The sequence below is a fragment of the Astatotilapia calliptera genome, chromosome 3 (assembly GCF_964374335.1).
Source record: "Astatotilapia calliptera chromosome 3, fAstCal68.1, whole genome shotgun sequence".
In the NCBI taxonomy this organism is placed as follows: Eukaryota; Metazoa; Chordata; class Actinopteri; order Cichliformes; family Cichlidae; genus Astatotilapia; species Astatotilapia calliptera.
This window is the reverse complement of record NC_137424.1, coordinates 8,344,533-8,363,221: the sequence shown is the minus strand read 5'-3', so window position 1 is coordinate 8,363,221 and position 18,689 is coordinate 8,344,533. Positions and strand designations below refer to the sequence as shown.

Sequence of the window (18,689 nt, the reverse complement as noted above, 5' to 3'; positions counted from 1 at the left end):
TGGCTGACGGAAGGCGGAGCAGAGGAGCTGCAAAGCGGCGAGGAGATGCTGAGATAAGTATGATTGACAGTAAAGGACGAAGTCACAAGGTAACATTGAAACAAGCACTCTACATTCCATCGTTTCCACAGGACATTTTGTCAGTAAAAGCAGCTACTAGTAACGGAGCCACTGTGGTTTTCAAACACGGGGACAGTTTTCTTAAACATGTTGATGGAACAAAATTCCCTATATGTGAACATGAGAGACTGTTCTTTATAAATACTGTGCAAGAGTTTGAAGAGAAATGTAATGGATGTTTTGATATGCAAACGTGGCATGAAATCCTAGGGCACTGTAATTATGAGGATGTTCAAAATTTGCAAAATGTCGTCGATGGAATGGACATTAAGGGTAAAATCAACAAAAATATGCAATGTGAAGCCTGTATACAAGGGAAGTTTATCCAAACTAGGAACCGAGAACCCGATGAAAAGGCCAGGACAGCATTAGAGTTGGTACATACGGATTTAGCTGGTCCGATTACGCCAAACTCTAAAGAAGGGTTTAAGTATGTTTTGTCGTTTGTTGATGATTATTCAGGTGCAACATTTGTATATAATCTGAAACACAAAAGTGATACAACTCAGGCAACTGAAAGATTTATTGCAGAGGTGGCATCGTATGGGAAAATCAAGTGCATTCGTTCTGATAATGGAACTGAATTTACAAGTAGACAGTTCAGAGATTTGTTAAGTAGACACGGCATTAGGCAGGAAACTTCGGCGCCATATTCGCCTCATCAAAATGGAACAGCAGAGAGGAACTGGCGTACACTTTTTGACATGGCGAGATGCATGTTAGTTGAGAGCGAATTGCCAAAGTCTTTATGGCCATATGCAGTACAAACCGCGGGAGTGATTCGGAACCGGTGTTTTAATAAACGCACAGGTCAGACAGCGTATAAGATGTTAACTGGAAAAAGACCTGATCTTTCTAGAATGAAGAAATTCGGATCATTGTGCTATGCTTATAAACAAAATAGGGGAAAACTGGATCCAAGATGCGACAAAGGTGTTTTCTTGGGATATGACAAAAACAGTCCAGCATATTTGATCTATTTCCCAAAAACCGGGAAAGTTGAAAAGCACAGATTGATAAAAATACTAAATCCCGTGACAATGGATCAACAAACACAGAGTGATCAGATGTGTGAAGATGAGGTTTATGAATCCAGAAAAGATGGTGGGTCCAAACAGACGAAGGATGAGGATGTTCAGGATGGTAGTGAAAGCAGTCAAACTGAGTCCGAGGTTAAAACTGATGATAAAGTAGATGCTGGAGCTACACGTTATCCATCCAGAATCAGAAAGAGACCTGATTATTTGAGTGATTATATCACGGATGTGAAAGAGTGTGAAAATGAACAGATGCAAACCAGTGTTGATTATTGCTACAGATTGTTGTGTGAAATACCCACATCATTTAGCGAAGCTATTGTGTCAAGCAAGTCAAAAGAATGGGAAAGAGCGAAATTCAATCCCTTAAGGAGAATGACACATTTACTTTAACCACCTTACCAGAGGGTAAGAAAGCAGTGGGGGGTAAATGGGTTTATGCCGTTAAAAAGAACTCAGACGGATCAGACAGATATAAAGCTCGATTTGTGGCTAAAGGTTTTAGTCAAACGAAAGGAGTTGATTATGAGGAGACTTTTTCACCGACTGCTAATTTATCGAGTGTGAGAGTTTTGATGCAGAAAGTGGTTCAGGATGATATGTTGGTTCACCAGATGGATGTAAAAACCGCCTATTTACATGCACCAATAAATGAAGAAATATATATACAACAACCAGAAGGTTTTGAGATAGAATCAAGTGAGACTAATAAACTGGTGTACAGACTAAAGAAATCACTTTATGGGCTGAAGCAATCGGGTCGTAACTGGAATCAAACCTTACATGACTATTTAAGCAATTGTGGATTTAGACAAAATATTGCTGATCATTGTGTGTATTCAAAAGAGACTGAAAGTGAAAAGGTAATCATCATAGTGTGGGTGGATGATTTACTCATTGCAGCTAACAATGAAAATGTGCTTTCAGGCGTGAAAGAAATGCTCTCTTCTAAATTCCAAATGAAAGATCTGGGGAAACTTAACCATTTTCTAGGAATAGATTTTCTTCAAGAAAAAGAATGTGTCACAATGTCACAGAAAGTATATATTGAGAACATTTTAAAGAGATTTAACATGCAAAACTGTAAGCCACGGTTAACACCCTGTGAACAGAAATGGACTCATTCTGATAAATTCGAGACATTACCAGATGTGAGGAGATATCGTGAAGCGGTAGGATGTCTTATCTATCTGAGCCATTGTACGCGACCTGATTTAAGCTATGTTGTCAGCAAACTGTCACAACATTTCAATGCGCCAACTGTTGATGATTGGACAGCAGTGAAACATGTTTTGAGGTATTTAAAAGGTAGTCGAGGGAGAGAACTGTGTTTTAGGAAATGTTCAAGTGGAAAACTGGGTCTACAAGCATACAGTGATGCAGATTGGGCATCCGATGTTTCTGATAGACGCAGTATGACAGGTTATTGTGTAAGCCTAAATGAAAATGGTCCTTTGATATCAGGGGTGGCTGTAGCTCAGGTGGCAGAGCAGGTCAGCCACTAATCAGAAGGTCGGTAGTTCGATCCCAGGCTGCCTCCTGGCTGCATGCCAAATATCCTTGGGCAAGATACTAACCCCGTGTTTGCCTACTGGTGGTGGTCAGAGGGCCCGGTGGCGCCTGAGTCCGGCAGCCTCGCCTCTGTCAGTGCGCCCCAGGGCAGCTGTGGCTACAATGTAGCTTGCTATCGCCAGTGTGTGAATGTGTGTGTGAATGACTGAATGTAGTGTAAAGCGCTTTGGGGTCCTATGGACTAGAAAAGCGCTATACAAATGCAGGCCATTTACCATCATGGAAAACCAAAAAGCAGACAACTACAGCATTATCAACTTGTGAAGCCGAATACATGGCATTAGCAGCAACAATTCAGGAATGTATGTATTTGACTTATTTGATTCAAGATCTTGATGAGATTGAGTATGAAATACCTATGATATTGGAGGACAATCAGGGAACAATCGCTTTGTCAAAGAATCCAGTGAACAGACAAAGACGTAAACACATTGATGTGAAATATCATTTTATAAGGTCAGCTGTACATGAAAGAAAAGTGCTCATTGATTACTGTCCAACTGAGTCAATGGTAGCAGATATGATGACGAAACCAGTCTCAAAGTCTAAGTTAGACAAATTCTCTGGATTCGTGTTTGGAATATAAGATGTTTTTTTTGGAGGATTGTTTTTCCCCCCAACCTGTGTACAAGTGGGGGTGTTGGATTATGTGTCCACAGGTGTTTGTACTTTGTGCCTTAATAAAATGACGGTAAAAGGCCCCGCCCATATCCTATCCATGTCTTATCATGCAATGACTCTGTGAATGGACTGGAGAGGGGTTGTGGTAGAGTCCTCCGTCAGGAATGAGATGTATGTGTCGACTTTTTATTCTCCCTTAAAAGTATTATGCCATAAATGCTGCACAGGGCAGCTCTGCTAACAATTTCTAAACACAAAACCTCTTCACACTTCTAACATGCACATTTACACAACTAAATGGCAGTATTGATGAAAAGAAACACATTCAACAAATCCATTTAAACCTTAAAACAAACAAAAGGAAGCATCTCTATGGACAAACAAACCCCTCCACTTGGTTTGACCTGCTGATGTCATGTGTGACATCAGCAGGACTTTAAAATGAGGAAATGCCGGGCGGGCGTTTCCCCACACCTGACCCTCATGAAGACTGAAAAGACAAACAAAGTAAGAACAAATGACTTAATCTGTAACATAATAAAATGTAAAGAAACATGTAACTGAGTATTCAGCTTCATTTGCAGAATGTTTGATTTGCCAGCAACTGAATGCTTCCACACACAAACCCGGCATAGTGAGTGAAGCAATGTTACTTAACAAATAGCAAATCATAGCAAATACATAGAAACAGAATAATGTGTTTAATATGCAAAAGAAGAAGAAGAAGTAAAGACATATGGGACAAATGGAGACCATTGCAGCTCATCCACCAGTGGGGTAAAAAGAGCAACCAAGAAAGTGGCAGCCTGCACGGCCACAGATGTGCTGGAGGAGCTAGAAGCTCTACCCATGGAGAAACTCCTGGAGAACCTTGCTAAGCCTAACAGGGGACAGGTACTTCTGCCCAACCTGGCAGCCACAAAGTGAACTCATTTAGGTAAAGATAACCACATGCACCTAACCAGCCTGCACCAGCCTGACATTTCTTCCTCCTAAGTAAAAACCAATGGATGGATTGAACTTAGAGTCTCAGCTCAGTTTTCTATTTTGACCACCTACACCCCAAGATACTCTTTTAAAAAGTGTTGTTTTCAGATCCCTTTGAAGTTCATAAAGGGCCTGTTCATTTTCATTCAGATGTTTTATTACATAAATGTTACTGTTTTCTTTTGATTTATGCTCCCACTACACTGCACCTCTACAAACAACAATGCCACGGACTGTCAGCTGCTTTTACATGCTGTGAACATGAGTAGGTTTGATCAGAGTTTCAATTATCAAAGAAAAGACAAACTGAGCAAAAAGAAGGAAAAAAAGACCAACTTCTTCCCAACTGACAAGAAAAATACTCGTCATGTTTTCATAATAAAGGATCAGGCTCCCCATTTATGACAGCTTGGACCAATAATGTATGTTACACTGATGCTACTGTAGAGACAGGGTCAACATCTCTATTTAAATATAATTAATATACAAAACACAATAAAAGTTATACATGAATTATTCATTATTTTTACTATTGATAAAATTCATGTATACTAATCAAAGTTATACATGAGTAACGACATTATTAATAATGATTAATAATAATAATTCTAATGCCAACATGATGACTGTTCATAGCTCCTGCTTTGAAATACTGAACTTAAACATTGAGCTGATGAAAGATCACAATTCACAGTGGCCCACTGTCAGAATCATTCTGAATATAAACTCATCGAGTTAATCTGAACCTTTCTCAAATGTGCTGTGAATAAATGCTGCTGCAAGCCACTGTGGGAAAGCTGTGTTATTATCATGGAAACATCTGTGACACATTCACAGAGGACGAGGACACAAAGGGACGACACGCAGAGGCTGTGTTAAAGTCAAAAATCCAAATCTTTAGTCCTAAACAGGCAGTGGTTACAAACAGGAAGACGAGCAGTCCATTAAACAGTCTACAGGGTCAAACATACAGAGAATTCAAACAGCTATTAAAAACAAATAACTGGACACTGAAAAACTTCAGTGATGTGTGAGGCACCAAAGGGAAGCAGCTGAGTATATTCAATGAATTCTCTTCAAATACAAAGACAGAAACTCCTACAGGCAGCACGCAAACTGAGCAGGATACACAAAGATCAGAGATTACAAAAGAAATCAGAAAAGGATTTCAAACTTACTGAGAGCAAGGCCTCTGTTACAAATCTGTCTAATAGAAAAACATGCTGTACAGATACAATACGCTCAGTGTTCATGGTCATTTAAAAACTGGCTCTACCTGAACCACTTCAATATTTTATGAAGTCACTGAGTCGACCATTTCTACAGTTTGTTTCCTTCATTGCAGTTAGAGTGCGGCTGGTAAGGATGAAAACACACACAGAGCGTAAATTGTCTTTGTTAGTAACAAACGTCAGCAAAGAAAAGACAAAACACACAAACACTCTCATGATATTCATGAATCATTAGAAAGCATCCAAACATTCTGCTCGTGGACTTTTACAGTCTTATTTGCACTCGCTCATCTTCATAATCATCCTGATCAATACATGACAGGGGAGGCTTTGAGGTAGGCGGGGCTCTCTGCTGATGTCAGCATGAAAGGCAGGACCAGCGTCTGCCACATGTTGGTGAAACATCACAGTACACTGGCGTGGTTTCCTTTCCAGATGTTGGACGTTTGACACTTCAACGTTGAGGCCAACAAGAAGACACAGTTTTGGGTCGGGTTGCTGCAGGGTTTCTAACTGAGCAAAAGCAGAAGCACACAGACCAACAGGGATCAGATGCTGAGTGTTAGAGGAACATCTGTGCTGATCACTGAATGCTGCTGTGGTCTCTTGTTGAAGTTGGCTGGTGGGACAGTCTAATAGTGATATCCTGCCCATCGGAGGAACACTTTTAAAAACACATGCAATACTTTGTTTGTATTACAGTCACAGTTTATGTTATTTTTGTCCTTTAAAAGTGTTGCTGTACTATAAAGTCCTATAATTTGAGGCTAAAATGGCTCAGAGAGTCTCTCTCTCAGAGGATCTCTTTTGAAAGTGGAGACGGCTTTATCCACTGATCCACGTCACTTTACCTGGATGTTTTCTTTGAAGCTGGATGAAGACTCCTCTCCCTCATTCCTGCTGCAGCTGTGTGGTCCAGTTGGCCTCTGAGGTCACAGTCAACATCTGTAGCAGAAGAGGGGAAATAAAAGTCCAGGTTACCAAAACTGGGAGCTTTTCCAAAATAGAGCGTAACTGGACTTTTTCAGCCTTACAGGCAGATAGTCGTCTGAAGCTGCAGCTTTTTCTTTTTAGCTTTTTCCAATCTCTGCTCTCGGCTTTCTTTGAGAACATGTCTGCTTTCTTGGCATGGGTCTGTCTGCTGTTGGTGAAGAGACTAAATCCACATACTCGCTACTAAGATCTCCTCAAGTAGTCTCAACCAGATTACAGTTTAAGAGTAAATGTCTCCTGAGAGTTTCACCTTGGGGAGATGCTGTCTTGCTAACATGCAATCATGAGCATTAATCTATGAGGTGAAAAAGTCATTTTAAAAGCTCCAGCCACAAGTTTTATTTCATCTGTGTTTTGGTCAGAGTCCCATCAGACCTCCAGAATGGTGTCAGAGTGTTTTCTATCCACGTGATGAGCACAGGCCTCAGGTCCAGACCTCCACGGGCACCATAGCCTCTTTGGAGCTAATAGGTGCAAGAAGGTTTTGTTGGGATAGGAACTGAAGAGGAAACTGACGAGGAAGGCAAGGATCTTCTTCAGCTCCTCCGAGCCGGGACCTCTTTGTGTAGGCCAGCATTGGCCAGGTAGCCCTCCAGCATAGCTGGATGGCCGACAGTGGAAAACCTAGAGGAGGAGGAGAGAAACAGCAGCTTGGAGCATGTCTTTATACTGTTTAGTTTTTAGAGCCACAGACTTTGTTTTAATGTCATTGTTCAGGATCTATGACTGATTATGTATTTATTGTATTCCTCCATGACTGTGTGACAGCAAGTGGAAAAAACCAGCTTCACCTTTGTTGATATGCTTGTAATTTTAATATTGATTAAATGGCCCATGAAATAATAGAAAGCTCATATATGAAAATGTATTTTAAGAAGTAAAATGTTAATCTGAGTACAAAGGAGTACACTCACCTTCTGGTAGATGGAGGTGTAGCGAGCGCTGGTGAACATCCAGGCCTCCTCGTAGAACTGATCACTGATTGGATCCAAAACATCGATGGAGGATCTGTGTAAGCGCTGAGGATCGTCCTGATGGACAGAACAGAAGGAGAGTGAGACAAGTGAAGATATACTAAACAACACTGTGACATGAACTGAGCCACACACAGTTTGATTCACAGGTGATTGACACATTATTTGACCACGAGCAATCTTTTCTGGTTTGACGCCGTCTTTGTAGCCAGAAACCAGCTCTCTCCTCGGCTTCCCCCACGCCAGTCTCCTCCGTCACTATAAAGGGGAGAGTCATGAGCTCCATCACCCTCACCTGTGCCGTCCAACGTCCCGCCACCAGCCTCCACTGCAGCAGGCCAGAGACCACACCCCTGCCACAATAAGTAAAAGTATATCCTTGCTGTACCCTTAATGCTAAATGTGCTAAATTAACCGCTGCCTTTGCCCCTTTGGGATTATTCTTATGTCACTGGGATGTTGACCTTTGACCTTCACATTAGAGAGATGGGCAGACATAATTAGTGTATGAGTTTTAAAGTAACAGGTAATAAAGAGAGTGTAGCAAATGTAGTCAGGTTTATTACTCTGTATCACACATGAGTGCCCGAGGGAGGCGGGGCTGACTGGGGAGACACAGGAAACAGAGAGACAGGGCTGACTCGACATGAAACGATGAAACGTGGGACACGGGAACAGAAACTAAACACAGGCTGAAATGAACACTGAGGGAGGGAGAACTAAGATTACTGAGAGCCTGATAAATAAGAAGAACAAAAAGCAAGAAAAACAAGAGTCAAAGAAAACCAAAAACACAAAGCATTGGGCCAGGACCCACTGCTGTGACATTTATATGTGATAAAAACATTAAAACCTGCTCAGATGTTGAAATCTTTCTACGTATACTTTAGGTTCAGCTCTCCAGCCTGGCATTTGGTTAAACATGATTCAAACATTTGATTTTGTTTAACTGGTTTTAATTATAGTTACTTTTTGTGAACATTTGTTGCAGCATTTAAAAATACATCATTTATTTTCAAACTTTTATTTGATTTAGAGCATCATATTTGACCAACGTAAATGTTTTAATTTCATATAAAATAACTGAAACAGTGAACTAAATATCTGAAATCTTTCCTTCCTTAAAAGTTATAATCCTACTTAAGTTATAGTGCAAACGCTTAAGCAACAAATATACTTGATGCTAATTAATTAATATTTCCCTTTGATGTTGCAACTATGCGGTCTCTTCTGTCTTTAAACAAAATAATATTTTCCAGTTACAGAAATCATAAAGTCCAAACTAAAGTGCTACTGTTGCTATATGCATTTTATATAAATCATGGATGATGGTCCTGACATGAAGGAAGAGAAAGTTACAGGTTGCATCCTTTGACTTGTCTCCGTGCCTTTGGGCGATTTTCAGAAGGACAGATGTTTCTGTTCAATTCTTAAATCAATTTTTTCAAACACAAACACTATTTTAAAGCTTCTAGAGAGTAAAATATTAATGATAATTATAATAACAATAATAAAAACAAAAGCTCTCAGCTCCATCAAACCAAGCAGCAGAAAGAACAATAACTGAAGAGAAAACTTTAACCTTGTAGACTTCATTATGTTCCAGCTGCTCTACAGACGCTGTGACCTCGAACTTAAGCAGGTCGTAAAGTATGTGCAGCTCAATAACTTCATAATCAGACCCTGTGGTATTTAGGCAGCAGAACAACTAAGAATAACAACTACAAATAATGTTTTTAGGTTTCTGTTGTACTGCAAGGTTCTGTACAGGAGAACCAAACCAAGAGCAAATATTACGTCTCATTTACACCTGAGCACGAAGAGCCATCAACATTTAGCAAATTGAATCATCTTTGTTTAGATGCAAGAAGAATCATATAGAAATAGAAATCCAGAGCAAAGATATCCTCTAATTCAGCGTAGCACATGTGCAGCTGCTGCGATTCACGTAAGCATTCGGCTCGTCGCTGTTGCAGATTTTTCTCTCGCTGTTCTGGCTCACAGCGCTGCAAACACAAAAATAAATATCCCCAAAGGTGTGAAAGGGAGCTAATTAGTAAGAGTATTGTTACTCTCCGCAGGAGTAGTCCAGCAGTAGAAATCAGTCCAATAACAAGGTGTGTAACATCTAGCAGGGTGACAGAAAAACCCAGGGTAACTTCTAAGGACCTCAACGTCTCTCTCACATTGTGTTTTTTAAACATGCTTCCATTTGTCACTTCAGTCTTTACTCTGAAATACAGGAAGAGAAATCATGGCTGAAACAATTTCTCATGAAACCAGGGGTGTGGTCCAACAGTCAGTTTGGTGAGGAAGGTTCCTAACTGAGAGAAGTGACCCAGAAGTATCTGTGTAGCAGCCACAATGAATCCAGATCATGAGCTTTATTAACTGATCAAAGTCTCTTCTTTCATCTTCTGTATCATTCAGTTTGCATTGGTAATGCCCATTATTGTAATGCTTTTTTAAGACCAGCAAAACTTTATTTCACTTTGGGTTAGCTGGGATAAGTAATGGATGGAGGGAATTTTACTTCAGCCACAGAAATCCTAAACAGGAAGGAGGAGCAGAGTTACAGTGGATCACTATCCAGCAGGGAAACAAGGTTTATTTCAATTTCTTGGCCATGAGTGAGATTTACTGAGTGGGCAAATTAGGGAGACGACACCATCAGATCCCGAGCCCTCCATGTGTTAATCAAGAGACGGCTGCTGTGCTACAACCATAAATAATGAATAAATTAGGAGCTAAAGCTGAAAGGACAGTTTATTTGTACCATCTTCACGTGAACACATTCAAGAACATCACAGATGAAGAAACATTAAAAACTTCCACACTACATAAAGCAAGAAAAATAGTTTTTCTTTCAGGTGGTTTCAGAAAAACAGAAACATCAAACATCTCCAAGACTCTCTTTGAAAGAACTAAAAACCTTTGTTCTCATGGTCCAATCATGAGTGAACTCCCCGATGAAGCCTTGTGTGCTAAAACATGTCAGAGTTTTAAAGGTTAAACATGAGTTTCCAAAACGTTTTGCTGGAGAACAATGAACTGTTTGACTGAGTTTCAATCATTTACAGACGAGCAAAACCAGGACAGAGAAAAAAGGACAAAAACTGACTCAGTAAAACAACAGAAAAGAAGATCCCATGTAGATCTGTATTATGTAGAAGTTCAGCCCAGCAACCAGTTCAGTTCAACACAAGTTTAAATGATTCTATCTGAACTCTGTGGAGCCTGATCTCAAGCTTTTTGAGGCTGACACAGAAACCAGAGGATCTTTCTGTGTCTTCAGATTCACTGTGATCCAGTGATGGGAGTGATTTCAGCCCTGAGTGATGGCGCTGATGTTTGCACAGAGCAGACAATGAGGTGAATGTTTGGGCACATTGGTAACAGTGAAACAGTTTATTAGTAACGTGGGATCGTTTGTGTGCAGAGTATGAACTGAGATTCCTGAAGCTCTTGTCACACTGGTCACAGCTGTAGTTTCCTTCCATGTGTGCACGTTCATGCCTGTTACGAGTACTTGAATGTGAGAAGCTTCTCTCACAGTGTCTGCACTTGTGTGGTTTCTCTCCTGTGTGGACTCGTTTGTGTGTTTTAAGCTCACCTGCAGTGGTGAAGGATGACCCACACTGATCACAGAAGTGCTTTTTAACCCCACTGTGAATCAGTTCATGTTGTTTTAACTCACTTGGTGTGGTGAAGCTTCTCCCACATTCTTTGCAGTATTTCAGTTTGTCTCTAGTGTGTCTACGTTGATGTACTTTTAGGGTCTTTTGCCGACTGAAAGTTTTTCCACAGAGGTCACAATGAAAGTCTTTCCCACCACCACAGTGATGACAGGGTTGAGAACTGGATCCATCTGTGTCGCTCTGCTTCTAAACAAAGACACAAAGACAGTGAAAGTCAGTCCTTCAACATTTGTATCCTGAACGTCGCCTGAAATAAAGAGCATCTCTGCAGACGTCCAACTACATTTGACTGTTTCAGTTAACACACTCAGTTTACTGGGCTGCAATAACTACAATACTACCACCATAATACTACAGTAATACTAAAATCATAACTGAAAGGAAAATCTGAATAATCACTCAGAGCTGCTTTTCCATGCAGTAGAATTGCTAACATGCTAACACAGTTTAATGAGCAGAGTTGTTCCAAACATCCATCCATCCATCCATCCATCTTCATCCGCTTTATCCGAGGCCGGGTCGCGGGGGCAGCAGCCTAAGCAAAGAGGCCCAGACCTCCCTCTCCCCAGCCACCTCCTCCAGCTTATCCGGGGGAACACCAAGGCGTTCCCAGGCCAGCCGAGAGATATAATCTCTCCAGCGTGTCCTGGGTCTGCCCCGGGGCCTCCTCCCGGTGGGACATGCCTGGAACACCTGACCCAGGAGGCGCCCAGGGGGCATCCTTGTCAGATGCCCGAACCACCTCAGCTGGCTCCTTTCAATGTGGAGCAGCAGCTGCCCTACTCTGAGCCCCTCCCGGATGGCCGAACTTCTCACCCTATCTCTAAGGGAGAGGCCAGCCACCCTTCGGAGGAAGCTCATTTCTGCCGCTTGTATCCGCGATCTCGTTCTTTCGGTCACTACCCACAGCTCGTGGCCATAGGTGAGGGTAGGGACGTAGATCGACCGGTAAATTGAGAGCTTCGCTTTTACACTCAGCTCCCTCTTCACCACGACGGACCGGTGCAGCGTCCGCATTACTGCAGCCGCAGCCCCAATCCGTCTGTCGATCTCCGGCTCCCTTCTCCCATCACTCGCGAACAAGACCCCGAGATACTTGAACTCCTCCACTTGGGGCAGGAACTCATCCCCGACCCGGAGTGGGCACTCCACCCTTTTCCGGCTGAGAACCATGGCCTCAGATTTGGAGGTGCTGATCCTCATTCCCGCTGCTTCACACTCGGCTGCGAACCGTTCCAGTGCGAGCTGGAGGCCCTCACCCGATGGAGCCAACAGAACCACATCATCTGCAAAAATCAGAGATGAGATTCTGAGGCCACCAAAGCGAAAGCCCTCCGCCACTTGGCTGCGCCTAGAAATCCTGTCCATAAAAATTATGAACAGAACCGGAGACAAAGGGCAGCCCTGGCGGAGCCCATCACCCACCGGGAACGAGTCCGACTTATTGCCGGCAATGCGAACCAAGCTCTTGCAACGGTCGTATAGGGATCGAATGGCCCGTAGCAATGGGCCAGACACCCCATACTCCCGCAACACCTCCCACAGGACACCCCGAGGGACACGGTCGAATGCCTTCTCCAAGTCCACAAAACACATGTAGACTGGTTGGGCAAACTCCCATGCACCCTCAAGTATCCTGGAGAGGATAAAGAGCTGGTCCAGTGTTCCGCGACCAGGACGAAAACCGCATTGTTCCTCCTGTATCCGAGGTTTGACTAGCGGACGAACTCTCCTTTCCAGCACCCTGGCATAGACTTTCCCAGGGAGGCTGAGGAGTGTGATCCCCCTGTAGTTGGAACACACCCTCCGGTCCCCCTTCTTAAAGATGGGGACCACCACCCCGGTCTGCCAGTCCACAGGTACTGCCCCTGATCTCCACGCAACATTGCAGAGGCGTGTCAACCAGGACAGCCCTACAACGTCCAGAGCCTTCAGGAACTCGGGGCGGACCTCATCAACACCAGGGGCTCTGCCACCAAGGAGTTGTTTAACTGCCTCAGTGACCTCGCCCCCGGAAATTGGTGGGTCATTCCCCTCATCCCCAGACTCTGCTTCCTCCTCGGAAGACGTGTCAGTAGGATTAAGGAGGTCCTCGAAGTATTCCTTCCACCGCCCGACAATTTTCTCAGTCGACGTCAGCAGCGCTCCGCCAGCACTATACACAGTGCAGGTAGAGCACCGCTTTCCCCTCCTGAGACGCCTGACGGTTTGCCAGAATCTCTTCGAGGCAGTCCGAAAGTCTTTTTCCATGGCCTCTCCGAACTCCTCCCACACCCGAGTTTTTGCTTCAGCCACTGCCCGAGCCGCATTCCGCTTGGCCTGTCGATACCTGTCGGCTGCCTCCGGAGTCCCACAGGCCAACCAAGCCCGATAGGACTCCTTCTTCAGCCTGGTGGCTCCCTTGACCTCTGGTGTCCACCATTTGGTTCGGGGATTACCACCGCGGCAGGCACCAACCACCTTGCGGCCGCAGCTCAATGCAGCAGCTTCGGCAATGGAGACGCTGAACATGGTCCATTCGGACTCAATGTCCCCAGTCTCCCTCGGAATGCTGTTGAAGCTCTGCCGGAGGTGTGCGTTGAAGATCTCGCGGACTGGGGCCTCTGCTAGACGTTCCCAGCACACCCTCACTACGCGTTTAGGTGCACCAGGTCTGTCCAGCGTCCTCCCCCGCCACCTGATCCAACTCACCACCAGGTGGTGATCAGTTGACAGCTCAGCCCCTCTCTTTACCCGAGTGTCCAGAACATATGGTCACAGGTCTGCTGATACGATTACAAAATCGATCATCGACCTACGGCCTAGAGCGTCCTGGTGCCACGTGCACTTATGGACACTCTTATGTTCGAACAGGGTGTTCGTTATGGCCAAACTGTGATTAGCACAGAAGTCCAATAACAAAGCACTGCTCGGGTTCAGATCAGGGAGGCCGTTCCTCCCAATCACGCCCCTCCAGGTCTCGCTGTCGTTACCCACGTGAGCATTGAAGTCTCCCAGCAGGACAACAGAGTCTCCAGGTGGAGCACCCTCCAGCACCCCCCCCCCCCCCCCCCCCCAGGGACTCTAAGAAGGCTGGGTACTCTGAACTGCCACTCGGCGCATAAGCGCAGATGACAGTCAGGACCCGTTCCCCGACCCTAAGGCGCAGGGAACAAACCCTCTCGTCCACCGGGAAAAACCCCAACGTACCGGCAGCAAGCCGAGGGGATATTAGAATACCCACCCCAGCCCGCCGCCTCTCACCAGGGGCAACTCCAGACTGAGACAGAGTCCAGCCCCTCTCCAGGAGACTGGTTCCAGAGCCCAAGCCATGTGTAGAGGTGAGCCCGACTATATCTAGCCGGTACCTCTCAACCTCACGCACTAACTCAGGCTCCTTCCCCACCAGAGAGGTGACATTCCATGTCCTTATTGCCAGTCTTGGCAGCCGGGGGTCAGTCCGCCAGGGCCTCCGCTCCTGGCCGCCACCCGGCACACAATGCACCCGACCCCTATGGCGCCTCCTGCGGGTGGTGGGCCTGCGGGAGGATGGGCCCATGTCTCCTCTTCGGGCTGTGCCCGGCCGGGCCCCATGGACTAAGGCCCGGCCACCAGACGCTCGTCCTCGGGCACCCTCCCCGGGCCTGGCTCCAGGGCGGGGCCCCGGTAACCCTATCCCGGGCAGGGTAAACTGTTCCCTCGGTGTCCTTTTCATAAGGGTCTTTTGAATCGCTCTTTGTCTGGTCCCTCACCCAGGGCCAATTTGCCATGGGAGACCCTACCAGGGGGCAAAAGCCCCCAGACAACATAGCCCCTGGGATCCCTGGGACACACAAACCCCTCCACCACGATAAGGTAGTGATTCAAGGAGGAGGTGTTCCAAACAGTCAGGCTAAAATGACAAGATAACAATATAAATACATACCTCACAGTAGCTGCACTTGTAGAGTCTCTTTCTGGTGTGGATCTGTTGGTGTTGTCTCAGGTGACGTGGAGATTTAAAAGTCTTCTCACACAGGTCACATTGATAAGGTCTCTCCTCAGTGTGGGTAAACATGTGTCGTTGTAAGTCTGTGTGACTTATAAACTCTTTGCCACACTGTTCACAGCAGTACACATCATGTCTGGTGTGAATGCGTAGGTGTGTATTTCGGCTCCCTCTCTGGCTGAAAGTTTTTCCACAGATGTCACAGCTGTATGCCTTAATTCCAGAGTGGGTAACTAGATGCTTCTGTAAGTGGCTACTGTGAGTAAAAGCTCTGCCACACTGATCACAGCTGTATGCCTTAATTCCAGAGTGGATAACTAGATGCTTCTGTAAGTTGCTACTGTGAGTAAAAGCTCTGCCACACTGATCACAGCTGTATGCCTTAATTCCAGAGTGGGTAACTAGATGACTCTGTAAGTGGCTACTGTGAGTAAAAGCTCTGCCACACTGATCACAGCTGTATGCCTTAATTCCAGAGTGGGTAACTAGATGCTTCTGTAAGTTGCTACTGTGAGTAAAAGCTCTGCCACACTGATCACAGCTGTACGCTTTAACTCCACTGTGGACGAGTTGGTGTTGTTTTAGGGAACCCTTCAAGGAAAAAGACTTTCCACACAAGTCACAGCTAAACGGTCTCTCTCCAGTGTGGATGACCTGATGCCGTTTTAGTGAAGCTTTCAGAGTAAACTCCATCCCACACTCGTCACAGCTGTATGGCTTAATTCCAGAGTGGGTAACTAGATGCTTCTGTAAGTTGCTACTGTGAGTAAAAGCTCTGCCACACTGATCACAGCTGTACGCTTTAACTCCACTGTGGATGACCTGATGCTGTTTTAGTGAAGCCCTCACAGTAAAACCCATCCCACACTCGTCACAGCTGTATGGCTTAATTCCAGAGTGGGTAACTAGATGACTCTGTAAGTGGCTACTACGAGTAAAAGCTCTGCCACACTGATCACAGCTGTACGCTTTAACTCCACTGTGGATGAGTTGGTGTCTTTTTAGAGCATCCTTGAAGGAAAAAGACTTTCCACACAAGTCACAGCTGAACGGTCTCTCTCCAGTGTGGATGACCTGATGCCGTTTTAGTTTACCCTTCTCAGTAAAACCCTTCCCACACTCGTCACAGTTGTGTTTTTTCTCTCCCTTTCTTCTGTGAGGTTTGTCGGCCTCCTGAGAGCGCTGACTTCTGGCTCCATGTTGGTCCTGCAGTGACAGAGATACAAACAGAGGCAGTGAGTGAAATGCAGTCGTGGAACAAACTCAACCTTCAAACTCCATTAACACTAGTTTTAAACCTGAAGGTGGAGCGTGGCACCAAACACCTTAAAGGTCTCTTATCCCCACCTGCTGGTAGTTCTAACACATTACATCCAACCTGGTGTTAAGCCAAGAAAGGTTATTATGCATTTTATCAATATTAGTATAGTATGAACATCTTCACACTAATCTGGACGCCTTATTCTGGACTAACTGAAGTCTATTAAGATCTGTCTTATTAGCTGCTGACCAAATGATTGAACAATACTCCAGATGAGACATTACTAGTGCATTAATGACATCTTTCATAATGAAGAAGTGATACACAAAGGGGCGGCTGTAGCTCAGGTGGCAGAGCAGGTCAGCCACTAATCAGAAGGTCGGTAGTTCGATCCCAGGCTGCCTCCTGGCTGCATGCCAAATATCCTTGGGCAAGATAATAACCCCATGTTTGCCTACTGGTGGTGGTCAGAGGGCCCGGTGGCGCCTGTGTCCGGCAGCCTCGCCTCTGTCAGTACGGCCCAGGGCAGCTGTGGCTACAATGTAGCTTGCCATCGCCAGTGTGTGAATGTGTGAATGACTGAATGTAGTGTGAAGCGCTTTGGGGTCCTTAGGGACTAGAAAAGCGCTATACAAATACAGGCCATTTACCATTTACCATTTCATAGCCATAGCTATGCCTTGTCGGCAGAGTTATGTGACATTAGTGATGTTTGTACTTTCAGCGTTAACTTGGTTTTAAAGCCTTTAAAATATACGCCGTTCAATAGTCGACCTTCATCTGACAGAGAATGTGATGATTTTGTGGATAATTAAAGTCAGTCATATATCCACAAACACAACAAGCTGAAAGTCAGTGATGCTGCTCGGTTTGCAGTCCTGAACATCACGGCACAAGCAGGATTCACTGCACTGTTAATGTTAGCTGTGTTATATTGCTGCCTCTGTTCGGTGGTGTCGAGCCAAACGCACTTTAACGTGTGTTTGAACGAGCTGACGGTTCACTCGTTAAGCTGAAAGAAAGATGCTTTAATCACAGCAGTCACACATGTGTCCACTGCACCATCTGGAACTCTTCTTGTTTACACTCGTAATAACACAAACACTAAATCCTGCTTCTCTGGTGCTGTTGTGTAGCAGTGTGTACACCTGAGACTGTCACCTGTCTGTCTGTCCTGCACTCTCTCTCTGTTTCTTTCTCTCTGATTGTGGAATAAAAGTATGAACATGTGTTTATAAGTTACACTTGTGTTTGAATCCTGCAGCTTATCACACATTTGATTTCCATGTGTGACGACTGCAAGTGTCCAGAGTGAGGACAGACTGAGGGAGCCACTGCTGCACATCATCTGTGAGGCTTTGCAGCCCTGATGATCCACCAGGACAAACTCAGCAGTGTGTGAGGAAGAGGAGGAGGAAGAGCCAGCAGCAGCTGACAGATGGAGAGAATAGACAGACTGTTCCCTGTTTGTGAAGGACTGCTAGGAAAGTTTAACATAACTGTCTGTGCTGAATCAGTCTTATTAGGTAATGTTCAAATAATGTGATCATCCCAGTGTTTTCAGTGTGGGAGAAAGTACTCAGGGCCTTCAAGTTACACACTATGAAAGGCAGCAACAAGTTTAATGTTCAGAAACCTAAAGTCTGTATCAGCAGCAGGATGGAGCTAAAAATAAATGTTGGTTTCAGTTCTATGAAGCTTTGAGTATTTTGGATCAGTAGCTGCTGTTTGTTGCATCATATTGCTGTAACTGTTTATATGCTTTATATATTCTGAGCTAAGTTGATCTATAGTGTTACATCATATTCTATAAGGATGTTATGTGTTTGTAGACTTTCTGCCCAGTTTGACCCATTTAGCAGAAGTCAGCCTGTTTAAGGCTCTGATATCTATTCTGTGTGACTTAAAGCAGTTATGACATGGTCTGATTTTCTCACCCAATAAAGGAATATTTCATATATCAGTCTACTCTTCATTCTATCAGACAGTTATCACAGCTCCTACATTTGCTTTTTACACATACCGTATTTTCACGACCATAAGGCGCACTGTGCTAAAAGGCGCAGTCTCAGTTATGTGTGCCCTTACTGTATTTAACACACACATAAGGCGCACTGGACCATAGGGTGCATACAAGTACCGTATGCGTATTTAAAAATAAAGCGGGAGCAAACCTGAGTTCGGTACCTTACTCACATTTTTATTACCAATAATCGTCATCATCAAC

General features: G+C 44.5%; 1 protein-coding gene across 11 annotated transcripts in view; it reads right to left on the bottom strand.

The window, feature by feature from the left end:
* Positions 1-10,284: 10,284 nt before the first annotated feature.
* Positions 10,285-18,689, bottom strand: part of LOC145424188 (uncharacterized) — a 35,574-nt gene continuing 27,169 nt past the window's right edge. For all 11 annotated transcript variants that reach the window (XM_080297267.1, XM_080297274.1, XM_080297252.1 and 8 more), the window contains 2 exons: positions 15,139-16,407; positions 10,285-11,420 (listed from right to left, as the gene is read on the bottom strand). In XM_080297267.1, coding sequence (XP_080153393.1) covers positions 10,728-11,420; positions 15,139-16,407 — 1,962 coding nt within the window. In that variant the 3' untranslated portion in view covers positions 10,285-10,727. The remainder of the gene's footprint in view (positions 11,421-15,138; positions 16,408-18,689) is intronic.